The sequence below is a fragment of the Dermacentor andersoni genome, chromosome 1, assembly GCF_023375885.2.
Source record: "Dermacentor andersoni chromosome 1, qqDerAnde1_hic_scaffold, whole genome shotgun sequence".
NCBI lineage: Eukaryota > Metazoa > Arthropoda > Arachnida > Ixodida > Ixodidae > Dermacentor > Dermacentor andersoni.
In genome coordinates this window covers 349698493-349717113 of record NC_092814.1, presented here as the reverse complement: position 1 = coordinate 349717113, position 18621 = coordinate 349698493, and the positions used below count along the sequence as shown (strand labels likewise).

Sequence of the window (18621 nt, the reverse complement as noted above, 5' to 3'; positions counted from 1 at the left end):
TGTAGCATTCTTTTCAAACGGTAAGTGATTTTCTCGTTGTGATTGAGAACAACAGGGCATTCTAACGGGCCCGCGATGCGGCCGAGAGGCTTTAGGCCTTTCGGTCCCGACGTGGGAGCGGCACGCTTTGGGCTGGGAATCTAGTGCGACCTGAAGGACATGAATAAAGTTTTTCATACCATACCGTATCATTGAGAATAACACGTAGTAAGAGAATCAAAACTGAACTGAAGCAAACGCAAATTGAACGAACTCTATTTCGAGTACATGTTCGCCTGAAAGTGGGTTGTGGCATCGCTGCTAAGCCTGTGGCGAGACATGCAATAGCACAGAATCCTCACTTTCTAATTATTTTCAATAAATCTTGGACTTGGGCGAGTTGTTAATGCTTAACTTCGGATATAAAACAGCGCACATAAACGATTGGCTCAAGCCTGAATCAGGTCAATTCTACATAATGCACTAACGAATGACTAACTAATAACGTGCTCTGACTCATTTAGCTCGATGCATATAAACATATGCCGAATTTACACGTGGTTTTGTGTAAAAAGGTCCAAAATTTCATGCATAAACAATGTCCACAACTGCACTCCTAGAAGAAACATTCAATTCTGGCACAGTTGCTTTCCGGTACTGTTTGGTCTCCATCGGTGTATCCACGTCGGAAGCCCCAGCGGACGCGTTCATCCTCACTTGCTATGCAAGGCAGTGTTAGGAACATTACATAGCAGTAGCTCTGATTAAACAGGTATGCTTTGTTTGTGACCGGAGAGCGAGAACGGTAAGTGAGGTTAGTTAACACGACATTTCAGAGCGCACAAGTGAGATCACACGAAATAACAACTTTTTTAGCACTCACTTCTCCCGTGATGCACCAGCCGACTCGCGACGCCATAACAGGCATGCGCAACACCAAAAACACACAAAAAAAATTATGGGGTTTCACGTGCCAAAAGCACTTTCTGGTTATGAGGCACGCCGTAGTGCGGGACTCCGGAAATTTAGACCACCTGGGGTTCTTTAACGTGCCCCTAAATCTAAGTACACGGATGTTTTCGCATTTAGCCGCCATCGAAATGCGGCCGCCGTGGCCGGGATTCGATCCCGCGACCTCGTGTTTAGCAGCCCAACACAAAAACAAGTAGCAATAATTCGACAACACCGCTTTTCGCAGCAACACCGCCCAGGACTAGCTTACCTTTGCTGCGCACACGAACACAATACATGCCGCGCATTGATACAAACTGGGCCAGAACTAAATTATTGCACGGATATTTTTTCGCACTCTTTTGTCTACACGCTACCGAAAGGGCATTGTTTTTTTTTTCTGCCGTAGTGGTCATGACAGCTTATTTGAAATTAAAATGTTAACAGTCATAGGTGTCGAGTTTTCATTTTCCCGGGGCGGACGGGGGGGGGGGGGGGGGTGGGGGGGGAGGCTGAGGCCTACTGCATCAGTGAAGTCTGCAGTCATATAGGCATCACTGAAGTCCGCAGCTTTTTCCACAAGTAAAAAATATTCAGCCGACTTGAGCGACCTTGCAGAATCCCAACCCAATTTCCAGTGAAGCAGTTTCCTCCGAGCAGTTCCATTACGAATTTCAGTTGCTTGTAGTTAAACCACACAGTTTATACGTTGCCCACATATAACACCTACTTGCATTGTTGCCCGGGGATAAGGCTCTCGAGCACTCAATTGATTTTTGTTTCTTCTTTTTGCGTTCGTCTTTAGAGCAGTTTCGTCATGTTAGTGCAACAACTTCCTCAGCTGTTCTTACTTATGCTTAAGAAATTCTTAGCCAGGGCTGTACTTTGCCCACGCACATTCAGCTTCGCATGCTCATCGGCTATAACGTTCCCCCATCCACCAAATTTGATCTCGGTAGCTTGTAATTCCCCACGACAATGGGCAATATTCTACGCTTTAGTTGACCGAAACACTTTGAACTGTGCCTATAGATCACTCTCTCTACATCCAGGAAATATCAACAAGGTGACACGCTCGTTTAGTTCATCGAAGACACAACAGGCGTGTCAGTGTCACATAGTGCATAAAAATGGGGGGGGGGAAATGGCGGTTAAGTAGTTATTTGCAAAGCTTATAAATAATCCAGGAACGTTAAGGTTGCCCCACACATTGTACATAACACGCCTCCAATTTTGCTTAAATATGAACACGTGTTACACATATTCTCTCGGGCCAGTGGGAAACACAGCGGATAACAGCCGCAAAACTAGCGTCCTTCATTTTCGGGTAGAATCCGATAATTCCCCCATTTTGCGTCCAAAACAAGTTATATTAAAATCGGGTTAGACCTGATTTCTCCCCGAAATTTGCCCTTTTCGTGAAGGATGATAAAGGCAAGCATGGCAAAAGTAATAAGCGCTGCCCAGCGTAAACTTGTGGTCGTGATATATTACATTAGTAATAATATTCACAAGCCCGGACCTCACACTCAAGCTCAAGGCCGTCCAGAGGGCCCAAGAACTGGCGGAGCGTCACCACGTTCCCGTCCCGACTTGGGCGTCGCCTACGGTTTCGGCCCGAGGAGCTCCCCGTATGGGATCTCTAACGGCTTAAACTCCTCAGGACCTCACTGAAGTTCTTGACTGACTGACTGACTGACTGACTGACCTGAATACGATACACTGTTTCTTTTCACAACACCCTAAAGAGAAAACCGGAATATATAATATAATTAGAGCTCAACAAAACAGACTGGTGGGCTAGTTGGTATAGCATGTTAATAGTTTTGAGCGCAAAGAAACGCACTACCCAAGAGAGGGCATACAGGACACAGCGCTGTGTCCTGTGTGCCTTCTCTTGTGTCGTGAATTTCTTTGCGCTAAAAACTACGAAAAATTTAAAGCCTTCCGGCCTTGAGTGAACGAAACCTTGGTGCTTTACTAATTGCCGCGTTAACATGAACGCGACAATGGCCCATCGCATCGCATTTTCTGCACGTCAAATACATCTAAACGGCGGTAATGCGCTATAAGAAGTGAACGCAGCACTGGCTTTGCTCTGTAATCCGAACGGTAGCTAAGACGATGAAGAAATCTTTATTCACTCAGCATACGTTATAAGAGAACGGTGGCATGTCGAGCTAGTTAGCATTCCATAAACTTTGCTTCAAGATCATGTGGCGCCAAAACAAGACGATGACAAACAAGGACGAAAAGCCCGACAGAGAAATGTAGGATCGACATTGAAAAGCTCGAAATGCATTCTCCTCCCAATGTTCGTCAACGAGGACTCGTAAGACAAGGAAAAGCGTCTCACCTCTTGCGAAACATGTCTGTGTGAGCTACTATCCTTTATTTGTTTCTCACATAAATTGCAGAACACAAAGAAGGGATCGCCGAACGCGTATGTCCTATTTCTTGTTTTTGTTTATATCGATTCTTTTAAAAGTATAAATAATGTCCGTTAACGAGAATTTGTGTGACTAAGTTCGTTTCATGACTTGCAAAACAGCCCTCTTTGCCATTACATGTGCCCGTGAGGGATTTCCCTTCTTTAAGTGCGTCTGTGTCCGAAAAGCAGTCATTGCGTGCGTTCATCATTGGTGCACCTCACAAGGAAAGTCCTGTACATTGGACTGCCTGACAGCAAAATCCGGATTTCTCCCTGGTTTCTCTATTTCGAAATGGCATCTCATTTTTTACCCCCACAAGTTCAAAAAGTATATAAAATTCGGAAACGAAGGACCCTACTTATCGCATTCTAGCACTTGCTGAAGCAATTTTATAATTTAACACAGCATATAACTTCGCATGCTATTAGCCATAACATCACCCCTCCCTACTCCCTCCTTTCTTCGCCAAATTCGATCTTGGCGGCAATTACACTTCTCTCGGAAAAGCGCCGTTAGTAAAACACGCATCCTGTAACGCTCCAGAGCGCACGAACTCGAAGTTCTTTGCAAATACTGCAATTAATTAACCCACACACTTTGTACTTAACCTACAGATCACCCATCACATTCACTTTACTTTCACAAAATATGAGCAACGTACTTCGTAATTCACTGGAGACATCGGGGAAACCGACTACGAACCTCGTATTACTCCTAAAAACGAAGAGAAAATGTGGGTTGTGTATTTATTCCCAAAGCTCATAACTACGCGAGAAACGTTAAAGCTTCGTCTCACATTGTACTCAACATGCCCCCTGTTTTCAACAACCGTAAATGTGGTGTGACGTAGAGTCTCCTTAAGGCATTTAAGTCCCGGGACACTGGTAAACATAGATGATAACGGCCACATAAAGCTTTCGAACTGCTTTCGAACACTTGTTTTGAAAAACCTTTTCGCAATGGCTGCAATTAAGTGACGCTCTCGAAACTTCGCCAACGCATCACCCATAATTTTCCCCCTATTTCCTCAGAATATCAACTACGTGGCAAATTTAATTCCTTTAAAACAGTGGGCAAACTTGATGTGTGGTTCGTAAAATACCTTTATAAAACTCTCGGTACACGTCATCCATAACACAGTCCGCAATCACTGCAAATATGGAATTGCTCTTACCATTGGTTCTTTCAGAGCCGCGGAGAAAACTTGTGGGCTTATACTAATGCCTAAAAACAGACATACATATATATATATATATATATATATATATATATATATATATATATATATATATATATATATATATATATATATATATGGTTTAGCTATGTCACTTAGCCCTTAATTAACACATTTAAAATATTTTTTGTGCATCGCCGCTAGCATCCCCCGTATTCTTTCTAAATATAATTCGTTATAAGCGGCGCCTTAAAAAAAAATACGGGAACCAAAAATGAAGCGTTCTTCGTGCGTGCCCTTATTTTTTTCCCGTGTTCATGTTTTTTTTTTTATTTATAAGCGCACTGCTAAAGAACAGGTTAGGTTGCCAACTTCCTTTTATAATGCACTTTGCTCTCTAATATGGGCATTAGCAAAAACTATTCGAGAACATGAAATAATGAATAGCACTGCACGCCCGCACCAACAATACCATGCCAAGCTTTTTGTCAATTGAAACAAAAAGAACAAATTAACAAGTGAAACTTGGGGACAAGTTAAAAGAGGCGTCCGATGTGGGCGGCAGAAGCCTGGCAATGACAAATTAGGGCGGAGGAGCGTGAGACGCTTCCGCATCGCCAAGGGAATGGGGGAGGGGGCTCAGCCCTCTATGGGAACCTTCGGGGGGGGGGGGGGGGAGCTCGAGCCCCCCGGCCACTGCGTAGTCCCTATAGACAAGAACGGCACCGAGAGCGGCGCTGCTGCGCCGGCGTTGAGAGCGCCGCATGCGAAGGAAAATTCTATTAGCGGGTGGTACCCCTCTCCCATCTCTCGTTCGCGTCGCCTTGATTGCCTCCTGCACTGCGCGTGTTTGGGCACGTTTCGCGCCGCGCGCGGTGTGTGCCTACGTGTGTACGCGTGAAGGGTGGTGTACAGTCTGTTTCACATTTAGGGGAAAACTCGGAGCGCATTGCATCGCGATGCGGCGAGCGCTTGAGTCAGGCGGCGGCAGCAGCAGCTCGCGCAGGTGCTCGAGGGGCGGGATCTTGAACGGCGTCGTCTGCTACGGCGGCGCGCGCTGGCCGCATTGTCGGTAAACGTTCTACTATCAGTTGCAGGGCGCCGATCTCATCGTTACGGCGTGAAATGAGCCGGTATTCTTTACTATGCGTTGTGCGACGCCAACTGATACGCCTCGAAGGTAAGTTCATCGCTGCAGGGCAGTCATAGACGACATACTGATTCCATACATTCTTGACGGCCCGTTTCTGGAAGGCGACTATATATTCTAACGCGATAGGTCGCCGATCCACACTGCTCGTGTGGTGCAACAACTGCTAGAAGAGCGCACAGTCACTCTCTTGGAGTGGCCGCCTCAATCCCCGGGCGCCAACATCATTTAAAATGTCTGGGGCTCGTTGAAAGTATCGCTGGCGCACCATCCCCTCTATCAGTCGCCCGAGGATAGCCTTCGATCCACCATCGTCAGCGAGTGAGACGTGCTGCGAATGAACACATCCCTGATCAAGTAATTCTGCACTTCACTGCCTTCCAAGATGAGCGCTGTCATCGCTGCCGCCGGGGACATGACGAGATACTAACTGAAGTTCCGAGCGTGACGTGTCCAATTCCCCGCCGGCGAGTAGAGTCTGTCTGGTGTAGCGAATGATTGTCGAGAAAAATCATTTCCAGCTCATTGTCTGAACCTAAAACATTCATTTAATCCTATCCGTTTGTTTCATCGTGTTCGACTCCCATAGTTATCATTGTTGAGTGCTTTGTTTTCCTTTCGAGTCAAACAAAGACTGAACACGTTGCGCGCACATCTTGGTGCGTCTTGTCGCTGCTTATTACGGTAGCACACACAGTGAAGAAATATACGTGCAGTGCCCCTGACAGTAGCACGCTTCCCGACAATGCGGCCAGCGCGCGCCGCCGTAGCAGACGACGCAGATCACGACTCCGCCCCTCGAGCGTCTGCGCCTGCTCGAGCTGCTGCCACCGCACGACTCCATTGCTTGCCGCATTGCGATGCAATACGTTCCGAGTTTCCCCCTAAGTGTGAAACAGACTGTACACGCTTCTATTTGCCTTTAAGAAGATCAGTACGCTTGACGATTATTTTTATGGCTGCAATGCGGCGAAATGGCAGCGTCTGCTTAACCATGTAAGTGACGCTGAGCAGGTGATTGGAAACGACATCGTATGTACCGCCGGAAAAATCGTCAGCACATACGATGCGGCACATACATACGGCACATACGAGCTAAAATCATTTTTGCAGTTTCTCACAATAAGTTTGCTACAAATCCGTGTTGTCTCTGATGGCGACAACGGTCTTCCATCGACACTGTGCGGAAATAAACAAAATATATCGATTACCTAAATGATATTGCGCGACAAAAAACGACACGGACGTGAGAGACGACACACCAAGCGCATGTCGTCGACACACCAAGCGCTTGGTGTGTCGTCTCACGTCCGTGTCGTTTTTTGTCGCGCAATATCATTTAAGTAATGGATTACCAAATGCCCGGAATGCTGCTCTCAAAAATATATCGCTGCATAGCACAAGTACGACATGCGCACACAACTTTAACTAGTGCGTCCCCTACAATATGGAATAGAAGCAGCAATGTAGACAGCTTGGTCATTTTTTAACAGTGCTCACGAGACGGAAGTTGAAAGTATTAGTAATCATTCCTGCTTCAGCAATGCCGGCGCGACCAAGACGCGGGCGTGTATCGTCCAGCAACTCGATCGATCGGTGCAGTGGTGAAGCCGGAATGAACTCCGGTCATGTTCAATGCATCGTGCACGTATTCAATTTCTCGGCACGCGTGAACTTCGGCCACTGCTAGCGCATACAACAGAAGTGGTTTCCATTCTTGGGCAGCGCACACATAAACGAAACACGAGAAAGAAGACAGGACAAGCGCTCGTCGAACAACTTAAAGTTTTTATATGAATAAAAGGATTATGTACCGAGTAATTATTAAATTCATGTGGGTTACATATAAAAACCGTCATACACTCAGGAGTGATCAATGAACGAGCTCGCTTCGTTTGCCAGTTGTTTACTTCGCTGGGCGCACCGCAGTAATCCATGTGTGTCGTCTGCTTATTTCGTACCATTTTCTTGTGAATCGGCAGAATTTCACTGGTGGCATCAACCATTTCGTGTTTACATTTCTGTCATGACAGTTAACAACACAATCACAATTTCCGGTCATCCGAAGAGGCGCCGGCCCAAACAAGAGACGTTTCGCGCGCAGCGCGAACTGAACGCGGGCGCGACCGCGGAAGCGGCGGCGGAAACCTACACCCGTTGGAGATGAAATCGTTCCGCCAGGGGAGAAACGAGCGCTGGCGTCTACGATGAAACTTGGCGTGCGGTCGTCCATGTTTACAGTTTTTTTTTTTTTTTTCGGCGGACTAAATTCTTCCGCACGTGCTGGCCATTCGTTCGCGGCTGACTGCGGCTGCTGCTGCGCCGGAAATTTCCACGGGATAAGGCGTTACTCGCGGCGGGCACACAATTACTCCCAAGGTTTTCACACGGCACCATCGCATCGCAGTTAATCTCTTCTAGGACTAACTGCTAGTCGTGGGGACGAACTGCAGTAGTTTACTTCCATTTCGCCTCCTTGTAGTTTACTTTAGACTTGCAAAAGGCGGTGAGAGGAATGGCGGCATAAAGGCAAAAGAAAACACCGAAGGTAAGCGCACGCATGTTTAAGGCGACAAAGTATCACCTTATGATGCGACGAGTTGTAAGCACGAACCACAATTCGACCGAGGCCTAGAATAAGCGCAGCAGAAAGGCAAATGTAGCGGCTCTTTGTTTCAAAGGAACGCTTTTAAAATCCATCCATACATCCAACCACAAGATGTTGATCGCTTTACACTTTTTTCTGCCTATATCATTACGGTTAAACAACATTCGCTGATGCTTAGAACAACATAAAGCTGAGCTAGTTGATAAATATTCATAATGCAAAGAAGGGGTAAGACGTACTTCTCTTGTGTCTGTGTCTGCACGCCTTTACCCCTTCTTTGCATTATGATGCGCTGATGCGGCTGACAAAATGGAATACTGTGACGCAAAACATTCGTTTATTTGGGACTTGACAGCCATCTGTGCGAGGTTTCACACGTTGCTCATGCAGTATCCCAGGACGTTGCACGTTCCCGGCCTCCCACTGTTCTGCGAAAGATAAACGGACAGAAAAGTTAGTGCTTACGATAGAGTCCACCAAAGTACGCTTCGGCGTGCTCATTGAAACCTATAGCCTAAGGGACAGGTAAAGAATATCACTAATAAAGGGAATGAAAACAGGGGGGAGTCGGGAGATAGAACTTCAAGACTATGAGAAAAACTAGAACAAGGTGAAAGCTGGAGCCAATGTTTCGACAAGTGGACTTTTCTTCAGCGCTAATAAAGTGAGAATTATCTCAGTCCTCAGCTCCTCTCTCTTAAGCACATTCAGCCTTTTTTTAGTTTTATTTACTTCAACATTCCTATGTTAATTGCATTACACAAGGGACATAGTTACGTGACGTTCTTTAAGCAATACAACTCCTGTTAGCTTTTCCAGAAATATCGATGGTCGATAGACAGATGCAACTTGTTGGGAAAGGCCATTCCAGTCTGATGATGGTCGGAAGAAAAACGAAGCTTTGAAAAGCAGTAATGCAGACACATCGGATCAAAAACTGCAAAAAACCCTCATTGCCTGGGCCGAAAGGGTCGCTCCTCGTGAGGGGCCATCCTAGGACTCGGGCCTGCCAGACCATAACTGAGCAGAATCTCAATAAAGTTGTTACCACCCACCAGACACATCGGCACAAAACTTGGAAGTGGATGTCCGGTGGGTCAGAATGTGCGCTTGTGGAGCACTTTTTAACGAAATTAAATGCACACAAGATCCAGTGGCAGAAGAAGCGCAATAATAGCGGCAGCACAAGACAGGGACGCACACAGTACAGGCGCCTGTCTCCTGTTGCCGTTATTTTAGCGCTGCTTTTACCATGAAGATCAACCAATTCGCCCAGTCTTACGCTCTATTGAAGATCCAGTAATTTGTATTTGCGGTATGGAGTGTAGTATAACGTATGCGTACTAAGTAATCTTAGGCAAAAAATCTGAACGGAATCACTTGGATCGCTTAGAGAGAGGAATGATTTGGAAACAAATAATTCGCGCGAGCCCCGTGACGGAGCTGCCGAGACAAAGAAATGCAACTATAAAACGACGTACCGAGTCGAGATCAAGCACACATCTTCAAACATATATACCGACTGTAATTTCTGCATGTTCGTCCTGTATATATTTTTTTTCTTCTATAGTGTATATTTTAGCATATTATTAAACGTTCAGTTAGGCTTCATTTTCCAAAGCAGTGCTCCTATACAAAACCTTGAGATATTCCATTTCTTCCTGAAAGTCTGCTTCATTGCGCTTTCAAGATAATGCCAGGACACCACCGTATCCCAGGCAGAGCCGACGAAAAAGAAGTATGTCATACGCCCATCGCGCGAGGATTGGCCCACCGGCCAATCCACCCCGCTCCATCAGAAGATGCGCCAAGCTTTCTTGACTTCGCCCAGGCGCGCTGGGCCCAATGAGTTTCCGCCAACCTTTCCTACATGAAATTACAGCATGTAAACAGCTGGATATAGTAAACAGCTCAATTATTTAGTCCACAACATGCATGGTACGGTAACAGGATAGTACATCTTTAAATAATCAGAAAGTCTGTGTCCATGTACACCTTGTTGTGGGCCAAACAACAACCTGACACAATTTATGGAGATAAGAACATGTACGGAGTTAAAAAACTCCAGGATAAATAATATAGCGCTGATAAATTTGGCGGTTTCTCTAGGCCAATGCGCTTGCTTCGCTTGACTCAAAAAGCAGGCTCTCTGAGAGAAATGCATATCCTGTGTTCTGAAACCTGTTGTTTCAGCTGCTAATGTCACGAGGTGGCGTGGGCTTAATAACCACCAGTGTCGTAAATTTTTAAAATCGACATAATCTGAGTTCGTAGACGTGATGTAACAAACGGCATTTCGATAGCTGAGCTGTGCAAAAGTTTCCTTAACCTTAAAGTGGACCTGAATCTCTATTTATCGACGAGGAGAAATGCGTTTGAAGTTAAAATAGTCTGTTTCAGAAAAACTTGGCCGCAAAAAAAGTACTTTAATGCGTTCAGCAGAAGCGGAGTTATTCGCACTCAAACACTCTCTTCGCTGTGTTGCCGTTCCTTCTTCAATGCCTTGCACTGCAAACGCTGCGGCGAAGCGGGGCGTGCCCACAACGCTCCGCCCCTTCCAAATGTCACCGTGGCACGCAGTTCAAATTTGTTTTTGAATGTTGACGTAGATGCCACTATGTCCAATTTTGGACGAGACGTTCATTTGAGGGATCGCCAGTCGTTTGTGTGCAGGCGCAAGTAAGAGCGGGCGCGAGAGAGAAAATCTGGGGGCTTTTGCTCTTTGAATATATGACTCTGCCTAGGCACTACGGAAAATCTGGGGGCTTTTGCTCTTTGAATATATGACTCTGCCTAGGCACTACGGAGGAGGTTTCTTAGCGCGTGTTGCATGCGTTTGTCCCTAGGCATGTCGGCGTTACGGAGTGCGGTCGAATTTGTTTACGCTCCACCGGTGGTTGCCCGCGCGGTGAGGCAGTGGGCACGGGCGCCCCATTTGGTGATCGCTGTGTCTGAAGGGGCAAGGTTCTGACTGGTGTTGTATAAGCCGCGGGTCGCTTTTTTCGTCGCGACGATAGATTGGATTTTTTACAAGCACTGCTCCAGGAGGGCACATGTAACCGGCAAACGAAGGCCTCAGGAGAGCATCTAAGGTTATAATAAAGCAGGCGGCGCAGGACCTACAGGGCACCCAAACGGGAGCGGGGGGAGGGGATCAAAGCAGGAAGCAGGGCGGCCCGTGGGTTGTGGCCGCGGAGGCCTCCTTAGTACCTAGGCAGAGTCATATATTTAAAGAACAAAAGCCCCCAAATTTTCTCTCTCGCGCCCGCTCTTATTCGCGCCTGCGCACAAACGACTGGCGATCCCTCAAATGAACGACTCGTCAATTTTGGTGCCTACGACGCGCCAAACGTAAGCCAAACGCGGTTGTCCTCAGCGAGCCGCAGTGCGCTTAGTCAGTGGACTCGCGGCGGCACACCGCGGCGGCCGCGGTATCTATGCTACGAAGACCGAAACTGCATGCAGCTGTAGAAATTTCTTTCTCTATGGCTGTAGTGCCTATGTGCAGCGTTAGCGTTGTGCACGACAGAGCTTGAGTGCGTGCTCGCGCGCATATTTCCCAGTGGCCCCAATCTGGCCGTGCTACGTGTTGCGGACCGGCTTTGTCCTTCACCAGCTTGACCGAGGGATAGTAGCCACATCCAACATGCGCATTTTTGAAGCGCTATCAATTAGTCTGCCAAAGTGTCTGACCAGGAGCGACCAGGAGTGAGCGCGCGCTGGCAAACGTGCGTGTAGTCTAACCATAAGTTTCGCGTGGTTCGAGACAACTAGTTGAGCATTCAAAACTCGTCGATACTAGCAAGACCCGCCGGCTAGGACACCGATAAGCATGGTGGTCAAAGTTTAATTCCTACGCGGTTGGCTACGGCCGAGCGTGCGTGAGCGGACGATAGTCGGCTTCTTCCGCGATTACGTAATTATTATCGAAATTCAAAAGCGCATTGTCGCTTAATTCAGCCTATTTGTTCAACTTGCGCACTGATCCGAACACCCTCCTTGATTGACGTCAGCTATTGGCCAATGGCAGCCGCGTATGAGAATCCGCTTTATTACGAAATAAAGCGTACAGGAAAGAATGAGGAGTGGGCTGCTGCTGAAAAGGGAGCGTTTGACAGAAAGGCGAAATCGCGCTCTGCTTGCGAGGTCCACGCGACGCGTACGACAGCAAAATTTGGCTGGGATGCTCGCAGCAGCGTATGCTATCCGCAGACCGTGTTTTCTCATCAAGTCCGAGGGGTGGTTCAGGACACCCTTAAGGAAGAAAGAAAAAGTTCCTTGCACAGAAGGATCGCCCCGCGCCACTACTGCCCATTACTAATGGCTCTGGAAATTAGTATTTTGTGTCGACTTAACAAAACACATCAATAAGTCAATGTGAAACTGCAAGGAGAGGCACACCTCATTCATGAGCTGTATGGATATAAAATGTATCAAAACAAAACTGCTGCTCTTTTTTTTTTTTTTTTTTTTTTTTAGAAGCAAGTGCATAATCCACGTTTGGAACATTTCTGCTGCTGTTCAAGCATTAGAGAGTAGATTAACATGGTATTTTTATCCATACTTTCCACAAAAATGCTCGACAATCTGCACACACAATATTGCTAGTGATGCCAAGACATTAATGACAGTAAGGCAGAATTGAAAATGTTCCAAAATTGCTTGAGCTGCAATGTGGATGCAGTCGGTTCTGCAATGTGGTTCTTTTAAATTATAAGCAATTTAACTGCAGTCAAACGACATGTTGAAGTACCAGCACAAAGAAGAAAATCTAATCATTTTTTTATAAATTACTAGGCTTGAAGAGTTCCACAAACTTAGAGAAATTTGCGTGCGCAGGTACATGTCAACTCTTGGCACTACTCACCTTTGTAAGCAAACTTTCTGACGAACACCTGAGTTCTCCACTTATTATTGGCTACTAAAATACAGTTTACTAAAATAATATCGTCAGAGCATAAGGACCACCTCTAACGTTATCCCTCGTCCTACATATTGGCTGCCGGAGGCTATTCATTTGGGTTCAAATATACTATACATTCTGCTTAGTGCACTGTGCGACATCTTGCTGTCGTCACATGCTTTCCCATTATAAATACGTTAATACTGCAAATATGTCCATATGCTAATTAAATATGTGAATATTTTCTTCCCTACTAAACTTTTTGGGCGAGAATTTTACTCAACATTTATTTATTGGCGTGGTTATTAGCTGTGATAATCTTGTTAATCAGCTGATCCTGCTTTAATACGTTACAATTTGTATCTGTTCCGATTGGTGTCATCTGATAGCACAGTGACATATGTTGTATGCTGTAGTCAGCGGCGACCATCGTTGCTGGTCAAAAATTTAAAGCACCTAACGTGTTTGCTCAGTGGCTATGGTGTTGGGCTGCTATGCACGAGGTCGCGCGATTGAATCCCGGCCACTGCGGCCGCATTTCGATGGGGGCGAAATGCGAAAACACCCGTGTACTTCGTTTTAGGTGCACGTTAAAGAACCGCATATGGTCAAAATTTCCGCAGTCCTCCACTACGGCGTGCATCATAATCAGAAAGTGATTTTGGCATGTAAAACCCCATAATTAAAAAAAAAATTAGAGCATTCGTAATTACGTTCAATTTTCTTTCCACCCTCACGCATATTGAGCTTCGTGCCTTGTTCCAGTGTTGTCGCACGTTCTCAATGCCGTATGTGGCATTTCGATTCATCTTCTGTTCTCTGTAAATATAAGTATTGTGAGGTTCCTACGCGTTCTAGAAGGCATTTAATTATGCTCCATCTGTGCTATGTCCCAGTTGTTATGTAAATAGGGGGTTCCTATATTAATCACTTGCAACTACTTTTCACATTGTGTAATTTTTTTACCCCATACGTAAATTTTCGATGAGAGGCTTTCTTTTTAGGGCTTGGTGAACTGGTCGAATAACTATCGAGAAGTTATTAGCGGCTCCGTCGCAGCGTGCTACCCAAAAATGGTTGCGTGCAATTGGAACATATGTTCCAGTTGCGTCGAATTCTGCCAAGAGCCTTCGTCTGTACGAGCCTGCTCCAAAACAGCCGTTTAGCGGAAAATTGCATCAAGCTTGCGCCAAATGAAGCATAAGAACGAAGCCTCGTTCCATTCATGCTGTCTGGCAAAAAAGAAGAAAAAAAACTGAAACCAGAACCTACAGCACGCTATCGTCCTCATTCTGGAAGTAAACAGACGGCATAGCGACAGCTATAGCCGATGCAATCGTCCCTCCATTTGTTGTTTTTGCTCTTGACATTCCCCCTTGACACTCTGGGGGGAGAACAGCGCTAACTATCGGTATAGTGGAGAAAAAGATATGCAACTCTAACGCATATATTGGTATCTATGTAAAGCCAAACTTTCGTGAAGTGGTTAATTAAATGTTATACAATTTTTCTCCTATGTAACGTGTCTTCTTGTACAATGTTTATGCACCGCACAGATGAAAACTTTAATATATAAATGCAGATAGTTCAGCCGAGATACCCATTGAGCCAGCAGCAGCAGCCACGTCAAACCTCTGGCGGTTAGGCAAAGAAAGCCTCGCTTTATTAACTAGTCGTTCCACTCCTCAGAAATTGAGTCAGCATTCTCGTAGCAAACTGTTATATCCGTCGTGATTTCCCCCTCCACGCTTTCTTTAAGTGACATAAAACTGCGTGACGATGTCACCATATATTACACTTCGGTTTATTTCAGATTGCTAGTCGCTTTCCAAATACCTTTTTTTTTGCAATTTTACTGCAATGTTTGATGTGAAAATCCGGTTCACAAAAAAAAAAAAACGCGCCTGCTGCTAATACCTTGATGCATGCGGTGCCTGGCGGTCGGCAGTAGCGGTACGGTGTCCCCCGGTGTTTCACGTAGCACAGGAATTGGCATTCGTCGTATCCCTGAAGAAAAAAAACGATCAAGTCTATAAGTGTCCAAACCATAATTAAACTGCTCGCTTTAAGAACAGCCTTCGTACCATTGATGAAAGCTGTCGTTATTGTGTTAGGGTTCTGTCTACGACCTTGCAGTCCGAAACGAACTGTCGGCCGAATGGAGCTCAGTATATGAAGGCAAACAACAATAACCCAATAGTTTTTTATAGCAACGTTATAATATAGCTAGCCGCGCACACGCAAACCGTGAGCCTGAGAACCGTCTGACGGAAAGCACCCGCACTACATCACCGTGGTGGTTCACTGAACATGATTTTCTATTGATGAACACTAGATTATCTTTAAAAACCCGACGAAGCTACTAACCTCAGGTTAGTAACTCAATGTGAAATATCTTACCAGGCCCTTAGTTGCACGCAGCTAGGAATGGCAAAGTTACCACGACTAGGTCGAAATTATTCAGAACCCTGTTCAATGAGATCCTCCCCAGCCCATAATGCATCCCTAAGTCGCAATCATCTATTACGGAATGACGCATTGCCGGCTAATTGAAACACAGGTAAGAAATCGTTTCTATTTCGAAGCGCCTATTATCAACGAATAAAATGTGGCCACAGGAATTTGTTCTCAACCTGCTCAGTGCACACCTTGGGCACGACTCCGATCGATGGGCCCCGCTATCATGGTGAAGACGCCTCACTCTACATTCATTTTACTATGGGTATTCTTTCCTATGCTTATGGCAGTCACTCGTTATTCTTGAACTAAAATGTGCCCTCGCCTGTCAGATGTGTGACTTGCCTGTTCACTCGATTTTCCAAAGCACGTGGGACGTATCATAGCACATTATGTGTTTGAAACACAAAGAACTTGATAGCCGAACTAGAAAATAGCATTACCTTGTGCGTCTCTAACAATTCAGTTGACCATATGTGATTATGCGAAGACTCACGTCAACGTACTTGGTGTGCTGATGACAATGTCCAAGAGCGGTTTAGGGCTCATGCACATTTCGAAAGTGTTCCTCGGGCAACAGACAGTTTGCTGCAGCCAAAACGCGTTTATTACTGTACATGCACAAATCTGTTGACATAACTCAGCCTTGAATCCCTCCCCCCAAAAAGCGAAAGGCAACGCTGACTCCACGTGATGTGCAAACACCGTTCTTCGGGTGCACTCTTTGAACCAGATATTTTGCAATCGTACCGAGGCCTGCGATGCCTGGTTAGGGTGCACGCTCTTGCACAGGTCTGACTCGGTCACTGAAGGCTGCCGGCGGCACTCGGTTCGAATACAAACCTGCAGGGAAGATGAAGTCAGGTGTAAGATTTCGGTTGTAAAGAGAACTCGGTATAGGCGTACTCGTGTACAACCTATATAATGAGTGACGAGCGCTTCCGTTGTACTGAAGATGTTTCCTTTAAAACAAAAACGATTATATAGTCGTAATTACCGTAGGCGTTTTGGAAGGGTCTGCACTGGTTCAGTATAGTATGCTGACATGATTCAAACGCTCATCAACACCAGTCAACGCAGCCCTTCCTTCAAAGGTGACTCTCCCGAAGTCACTTATGAAGAAGGAGCAGAGCTGACCTAGTAACGTAAGGGAGCTTTAATTCTGAAGGTTTACTAACGAAGGTGTTATGTGGCGCCAGTGTTTTGTCAAGTGCGGAATGTTCCCGTGTGTATGGAGCACTGTCAAAGAGGGGCAGCTGGCGTAAACACTGTTTTCAAGCAAAGCGAAGACGGTCATCTGGCGGCCCCATTGTAAAAAGTGTGTTGCGCAACCACCTTGCCATCCCTTGCTCGATAAGACGGTTATTTTGTACTGGCACCGCAAAGACCTGACAAGATAAATCAAGGAAGCATCTGAGATTGCACGGGCAGGTGATCTATGCGTCAGCAGGGCGTCCGTGGAATTATCAGCTACAGAGCTTGAATTGATGGCATCATTGCATGTGGCGTTTTTTTAAGCTTTTATGTCCTTCTTTCCCTTAGCAGAATCAGTAGTGCATATATGCTCCTCTTTCGCAATAAACGCTTTGTTGAAAGTTAGCGCTTGTCCTGTCTAGTCTTTGTCGATCGTCCTTCCCCCGCTATGCTTCTAGTGTAACTATGTATTACCGACCAGCCCAAGCCTATACTCTTCTGAAGGCCCTTTATTGTGCGGCTCTTCTTGACAGGGCAAAGAATGCAACTCTGCGGAAGTTTCTACCGCTTCGAAAACTTTTACGCCGGCAAAAGGCCTACGATGCTTGGGGGAGCATAGCATCACAAGATGTGGCTAAACGATGTAGGTATCTGTTCAAACGCTCTAGTGTTTGTGGACGGTCTTATACCATGAGTTGCGTCTACGAATTTGAAAGTGACTTATTGCTGCCATTACAACTAACATGAAACCGCAACCTGTCGTCGAGAACAGATAAAAGAAATTAGCACATTTTGCACGAAACATTTCAAAAAAAGCTTGAGACGTCTACGCAACTTCCTTGAAATAACAGAGCAAAAAACAGTGTCAGGTGTGCCTCCGCGCGGTCCAATTGTCTGCTGAGGTGTGTTGCGGGATGAGTCACGCAGCGCACCGTTCTATTGAGCGTCACTGATGTCACCTGGATCCACCAGGGGGCACTTCACTAATATGATTGTTATTAAATGATTACTTTCAATTATTTGACACGCTATTCATAACTCGAATCAGAACCTACAAGGATTCAATTTAGCAAAGTTTCAACACCACACCTTTATATCTCGATCTGCAGCGACCGCTTAGAAATCGCATGTAAGCCTCTGGACTACTAAAAACGCTAGTTACGCAAGTTTGGTGAGCCCAGTAATTAATGTCGGCTTTACTGTTCGACCAAAATAGTGTCTAACGTCTTTACTAGTATACCGCATCCTATAGGAGCGTGATGAGGACCCCGACCTGCCCCCCCATCCCCAACCTTTCCCGTGAGCAGTGGGAGATTGTGTTGTCCAGCGCACTCCTCGTCGACCGGGTACCAATTGACTACCGGGCCAGGAAGCCAACCCACAATTCATTTCCTTCATTTTGCTCAATAAAGTATTTCTCTTTCTCGCTCTCTCTCCATTTCTCTCTCTGCATAATATTAGTAGACGACCAATTGTCTGTGATGTGATAACTCTGTGATAGCTCTGTGCCTGTGATAGCTCGAGACAAGATAAAGCTTCCCTGCAGCATTGGCTCTCAATAATGGTATTGGAACCACTCGGGTTCCTTCATGGCCAGACCGGGCAGCCTAGTCGGCGAAGTCACTACCAGCAATATCGGCATATCCTGGCATTGATTGGAATATTCTGTCGTGCTCTTCATCAAGAGCTTGATGGCATTTTTTTTTTTGTCTCCTATACCAAATGCTCGTGACTCCTGCGGTGTAGGAAAAATTTCAAACTCTGAAGGGC

General features: G+C 45.9%; 1 protein-coding gene across 2 annotated transcripts in view; it reads right to left on the bottom strand.

Moving 5' to 3' along the window:
• Positions 1-8617: 8617 nt before the first annotated feature.
• The window catches only part of LOC126516490 (uncharacterized), a 62080-nt gene continuing 52076 nt past the window's right edge, over positions 8618-18621 (bottom strand). For both annotated transcript variants that reach the window (XM_050166621.3, XM_050166622.3), the window contains exons 5-7: positions 16408-16500; positions 15118-15207; positions 8618-8725 (exon numbers count right to left, since the gene is read on the bottom strand). In XM_050166621.3, the coding sequence (XP_050022578.1) occupies positions 8669-8725; positions 15118-15207; positions 16408-16500 (240 nt within the window). In that variant the 3' untranslated portion in view covers positions 8618-8668. The remainder of the gene's footprint in view (positions 8726-15117; positions 15208-16407; positions 16501-18621) is intronic.